The following is a 6,223-nucleotide window of genomic DNA, read 5'->3' on the forward strand; positions in this document are numbered from 1 at the left end:
TCTCTGTGCAGGCACCAGCTTTCGCTCCACACCATTCTGGCCCCTGTTTTGACCCCAGATCCCTTTCTTCAAGGCAGCTTTATTTCTGGAAATCTGTTGCACCTTCCAGGCCCTCAGCATTGACCAGGGCTGTGCGAATGTACCCCTCCTTGACCTCCCTGGTGTCACTCCTCTGGGAGCAGCTGTGGGGTTTTGGTCCCTTTATTCCCAGAAGGATGGAATCCCCTTCTGCAAACCCATTCAAGTTTTCTGCAGTAATCAGCTTTGTGTGTGTCAGAAAAGTGGAGCCTTGGCAGGGTCACAAAAAATTCACACTCTCTTCCCCCAGGGAAGTGGGTGTGCTCAGGGCCCATACTGCACAATCAAGAGGGCCACTGAAGTGTCACAGGGTGTACAAGACCAGCTTCTCTATGTTTAAAAAAAAAATCACAACAAATCACAGGATTTTACTCCTCTTTATTTCAGATAAGAAAACCAGGGACCAGAGACCACAATGGTCTTATCCAAAGCCACATAGCTCTGACCCTGACTCATCTGCTCATCCCATTGTGGATGTGGTGGATGCTAGGCTCCTGCTGGCCCAAGACCAATTGTGTTCCTCACCCTGAATCCACAGGCAAAATCTCTGGAATTGGTTGGTCCACTATCGGGTCTTCCTTGGCCGACAGGGCCAGAGTAAAGAAGGAGCGGCTGTGTGATGTGGTTGGCAAAGATCCGTACGAGGTCACAAACAAGCACAATGACAAGTACAACCCATTCCCTCCCAGCAAAATCGTCCAGCTGGCGGAGAAGCTGGTGGGCCGTGAGTTTTGCTACCGTGTGCTCCGTGCCAACTGCGAGCATTTCGTCAATGAGCTGCGCTACGGGGTCTCCCGCAGCGACCAGGTGGGTCCTCAGTGTGTCCCTAGATCCATGGTCTCTTATTTTTTCATTTCTCTTCTGTTTCTCTTACTCAGGTTGGACGCATCCCCCAGAAGTTGCATTAAGATATATAGGATAATGGTGACAACAGTTAACTCTACATGCCAGGATCGAACTTGAATTGATTGCTGTATGAGTTCCTGTGGCTGCCGTAACAAATGGCCAGAAATTCAGTGGCTTAACACAACACAAATGTATTGTCTTATACTTCTGGAGGTCAGAAATCTGAAACAGGTCTCACGGGGCTAAAATCAAGGTGTCAGCAAGGCTGTGTTATTTTCTAGAGGCTCTCACAGAGAACCTGTTTTCTAGTCTTTTCCAGCTTCAAGAGGCTGCTTGCATTTCTTGCCTTGTGGTTCTCTTTTGTCTTCAAAGTTAGAAATGGCTGGTTGAGTCTCTCTCCCATTGCATCACTATGATACTGACTCTACTCCTTCCCCCTTCCATCAGAAACTTTGTGATCACATTAGGCTTACTGGAAATCCAGAATAATCTTCCTATTCTAAGGTAAATTGATTAGCAAGTTTAATTCTATCTGCAATCTTAATTCTCTCTCTCCATGTAGCATAATGTATTTACAAGTATTAGGAATGAGGACATATTATGGAATTAAGACCTAGACATCTTTGGGGGATATTTTTCCTGCCTACCAGTTACTCTTTACACTGGGTACAGTTATTGTCCTGGGAGATCCTCTTGCTGTTATTCTAGAAAGATTTCCCTCTCTTGTCTCCTGCACCAGAGCACCATCTTCCAATCTCATGTCCTCTTTCTTGGTTTGTTTTTAGTGTTGAATAGCTAAACTGTGTCTGACTCTTTTCCGACACCAAGGACTTTAGCCCTCTAGGCTCCTCTGCCCATGGGATTTCCCAGGCAAGAATACTGGAGGGGGTTCCATTTCCTTCTCCAGAGGATCTTCCCAATCCAGGGACCAAACCCATGTCTCCTGCTTTGGCAGGTGGATTCTTTACCAATGAGTCACCTGGGAAGCCCTGTCTTGGTTTACACAGTTCTTGTGGTGGAAACTCCTTCAGCAGCTTCCTAAAAAAGGATGCATGGAAGAATTTTTTTTGAGATCCTGTATGACTGAATTATTTTTCAATTTACCCTCCCACTTGATTTAATAGTGTGTATAGGTATAGAATGCCAAGGCTTCCCTGGTAGCTCAACTGGTAAACAATCCTCCTGAAATGCAGGAGACCCTGGTTTGATTCCTGGGTCAGGAAGATCCCCTGGAAAAGGGATAGACTACCTACTGCAGTATTTTTGGGCTTCCCTGGTGGCTCAGACAGGAAAGAATCTGCCTGCAATGTGGGAAACCTGGGTTCAAACTCTGGGTTGGGAAGATCCCCTGGAGGAAGAGGGCGTGGCAACCCACTCTAGTATTCTTGCTTGGAGATTCTCCATGGACAGAGGAGCCTGGTGGGCTATTGTCCATAGGGTTGCAAAGATTCGGACACGACTGAGCAACTAAGCACATAGGTATGTAATTCTAGGTTAGAAATTGTTTTACTTCAAGATTTTGAAGGCATTCTTCCATTGTCTTCTTGCTTCCAGCATTGCTATGTAGAAATCTAAAGTAATTCTGATTCCTGATCTTTTCTCGGTTTCCTGTTTTTCTCTCCTGCTCTAGAAGATGTAATGTCTTGTCTTTACCCAGTGTTCTAAAATCTCACTTTAATGTGTCTTGGCATAGGTCTGCTTTTATCCTCAAAGCACCATTTCAATCTGAAAACATATATCCTTTGGTCCTAGTAAATTTTCATGAGTTATTTCACTCTTGCTTCCCCTCCTCTGAGTTTCCTCTAGTCCCTCTTTTTGGAAAGTTTGTTATTCAAATGTTATACTGACCGCATTATTTCTTTATTTTTGCCTTTGGAAGCTGTTTTCTATAGCTTCATCTTTTCTGCTGTTCCTTCTGCGAGATTTCCCCAACTTTATCTCTAAAATGGAGTTTGTAATTTCCATCATATTTTTATTTTCTGAGAATTGCCTTTTTTCTCTCAACATTCCCTTATTTTTAATAGCACTGTGTCCTTCTTTATTATTGTTGTTGTTTAGTCTCTAGTCATATTTGATTCTTCTGCAGCCCCATGGGCCATAGCCCACCAGGTGCCTCTGTTCGTGGGATTTCCCAGGCAAGAATCCTGGAGTGCCTTTTCCAGGGGATCTTCCCAACCTAGGGATGCTGAATTGCCAGGTGGATTCTTTATCACTGAGCCACCAGGAAGTCCCTCTTCTTTACTGTATACATTCTGTTCTCTAAAGACAGTTTTTTTTTTTTTAATGTTGTCTTTTCTTTCTCCAGATTGCCTTTTCCTTTTGTTTTGCTGTCTGTCTTCTATTTCAGAGGTCCTGCTAGATGTCTCGGAGAAGGCAATGGCACCCCATTCCAGTACTCTTGCTTGGAAAATCCCATGGACAGAGGAGCCTGGTAGGCTGCACTCCACGGGGTCGCAAAGAGTTGGACATGACTGAGTGACTTCACTTTCACTTTCATGCCTTGGAGAAGGAAATGGCACCCCATTCCAGTGTTCTTGCCTGGAGAATCCCAGGGACAGGGGAGCCTGGTGGGCTTCCGTCTATGGGGAAGACACGCTGAAGTGACTTAGTAGCAGCAGCTAGATGTCTGGTACATCTAGATTGTGCACTCATGATTAAGAGTAGGGGGCTTGCAGAGTGAGCTCAGAGGGGACAGTGGCTTGTTGACTTTGAGGTTCACTTCAGAGTAGGCTGGGAACCCTCATATTGGTATCTTTCATTGTTTCCACTTGGGCCAGTCCGATTCCCCAGAAGAGTTTTCCTGACTCTTATGTAGAGGGTAAAGTACTGGAAGCAGAGGGGACGGGAAGGCCAAGAGTCTCCATTTAGCATATTTATGGCCTCTCAGTCTCTTTTTGGAGGTATGATACCCACACCCTCACATGTGCTTCAGACCCCAAATCTTCTGATTTTCATTGAGGTTAGGGAGCAGCCTCAGCTCTCTCTTTCTTTCACCCGCTTCCAGAAGTACCTGGTGATGTTAATATGTGATCTTTTTCTGGGATTCTGTTCTACACAGTTAGCCCCCGACATATAAACATTCAAGTTTTGAACTTTCAAAGATGCGAACTTGGGTCCCAGCAAAGTCAGGAATGAGTGGCATTGAAGCGTGCCCTCCGTCTCCTATTGCTGACAATCCTTCAGTTCCACCATCTCCCACCTCCTTCCCTCCTCCAGTCAGTAACTCTTCTTGCTTGTTCACGTGACACCAGCCCCTGGATGCCAGCTGTTGTTCTTCACTACTGTCCTTTTCAACGTACTATACTGTAAGATTAAAAATACATCAGAGGGCCACCCCTGGTGGTCCCAGCAGTAAAGAATTCACCTGCCAATGCAGGGGACACAGGTTCGATCCCTGGTCCAGGAGGATCCCGTGTGCCACAACTGCTGAGCCCAAAACTACCGAGCCCAAGTTTAGAGCCTATGCTCCATGACAAAGAGGAGTCCCCACTTCCTGCAACTGGAGAAAGTCTGAGCATAGCAATGAAGACCCAGTGCAGCCAAAAATAAGTGAATAATTTTTTTTTAATGTATGAGAACCCTTTTAAGAGGATGACTCAGATGGTAAAGAATCCGTGTTCAATGCAGGAGACTGGGGTTCGATCCCTGGGTTAGGAAGTCTGCCTTGAGAAGGGAGTGGCAACCTACTCCAGTATTCTTGCCTGGAGAATTCCATTGACAGAGGAGCCTGGCAGGCTGCAGTCCATGAGTTCCCAAAGAACCTACTGAGCAGCTAAAGCTTTCACTTTCAATAACTATCTTTGAGTGTGATAATAAAGAATTTAAGTTGAATTTTTAAAAAAAAAAAGTATTCTTTATTCTTTGTTTTTGTTTTTTATGTATTTTTTGTGTGAAAAGTATTATAAATCTTTTACAGTACAGTACTGTATAGTTCATTGTGTTACTTGGGTACCTAAGCTAACTTTGTTGAACTTATGAACAAATTGGACGTAAGAACGTGCTCTCAGAACTGACCAGGTTACTATGTAGGGGACTTAATGTATTTAGGATTAATATTCAGCTTTTTTCACAGCTGCCTTAGCCTTTAGTGTTCTCTGAGTCCTAGTGGAATTATGCCTAAAACTAATGTCTTATTTTGTTTTTATTTGGAGTTCAGGAAGGAGTGAAATTTGATACATGTTCTGTATTTACACTGAAACTTACTCTTACTTTTCTAGGGTTTTTTTCTAATACAAGCAATATAAGTAAGATATCTTAATAATTTAAAGTATAACATCACCACTCTTTTTCATAGGTGAGTCATGTATGGAAGAAAGTGCAGACAGCACTTGCAGCCTTAACAGGTCTGGGCGCTGGGGATACAGCAAAGCTGAAGACAAGTGAGGGCTCTGCTAGGACCCAGGTCAGAGTTCACTGAGGTTCAATAGCAATTCCTGTTCAAATTTATGTGTATCTCAAGAGCTCCCTGTTGATCAGCCAGGATTTCAACCGTCTGGCTTCATCTCCCTGTCCTTTCCACAGTCACCCTCTGGGCGTCTGTCTGCTTTAAAACCCGCAGGCTGAAGGGAATTTCCCTCTTCAGGCCTGTGTATGACATTGGCCAGCTGCCCCATTCACCAATTCCTTCCTCATGTTGCCCTCCTCTCTGCACTTCCCAGCCAATACTTGTTGACTCCTGAGTTTGTCAAGGAGGCTATGAGGCACATGAAGCTCCCTGAGCTGGACATCCTTGTTGAATGTACAGTGGGTACTCAGCTTACTGACACAGAGTCTGACTCACTCTCCTCTCTCTTGCAGGTCATAGATGCTGTCCCAGCAGCTATCATCATGAAACTGAACCTGTTATACAAAATCAATCCAAACATCTGGGTCTTGAGGCATTTTTTTAATCTATTCTTAGCAGCCAGTAGAAAAGTATATAATGCCTTGCTTAAACTAGTGAAGTGGGCACTCTTTCTACTTTACTTCTGATATCTATGTCAGAAGCTTTCTCTCTCCTTTTACTTTAAATAAATATCTTTGCTGCGCAAAACTCTGAGTGACTGAAACTGCATCTTTGGTTCTGGAGTTAAATCTTCTCCTTTGGAGACCACAAATTCGACACCAAACACCATAAGCTATCAGTTTCTGGTTTGCTTTGTGGATTTCATTTTTTCTTACAATAATAAAAACAAAACCCAGTAAGGGAGGATTTTATTGGAGGACATGCATCAAGAACTGCCTGGCATGAAGTCTGTTGAGGGTGCAGCAAGGCTGTGCTCCTGCTGATGCCAGGCTCTGCTCTGGCTCTTTGATGATT

The 6,223-nt window shown here is 44.2% G+C and overlaps 1 protein-coding gene across 2 annotated transcripts; it reads left to right on the forward strand.

Moving 5' to 3' along the window:
- Positions 1–475: 475 nt before the first annotated feature.
- Positions 476–5,946, forward strand: LOC104987172 (HRAS-like suppressor 3). 2 transcript variants are annotated; one of them, XM_010837960.1, is made up of 3 exons: positions 476–885; positions 5,219–5,326; positions 5,722–5,946. In XM_010837960.1, the coding sequence occupies exons 1-3, from the start codon at positions 553–555 to the stop codon at positions 5,893–5,895; spliced, it is 615 nt and encodes a 204-aa protein (XP_010836262.1). In that variant the 5' UTR covers positions 476–552; the 3' UTR covers positions 5,896–5,946. The 2 variants fall into 2 exon arrangements, with proteins under 2 accessions (XP_010836262.1, XP_010836263.1); XM_010837961.1 differs by lacking the exon at positions 5,219–5,326.
- Positions 5,947–6,223: the final 277 nt, after the last annotated feature.

This window comes from Bison bison, unplaced genomic scaffold, assembly GCF_000754665.1.
Source record: "Bison bison bison isolate TAMUID 2011002044 unplaced genomic scaffold, Bison_UMD1.0 scf7180017864089, whole genome shotgun sequence".
NCBI lineage: Eukaryota > Metazoa > Chordata > Mammalia > Artiodactyla > Bovidae > Bison > Bison bison.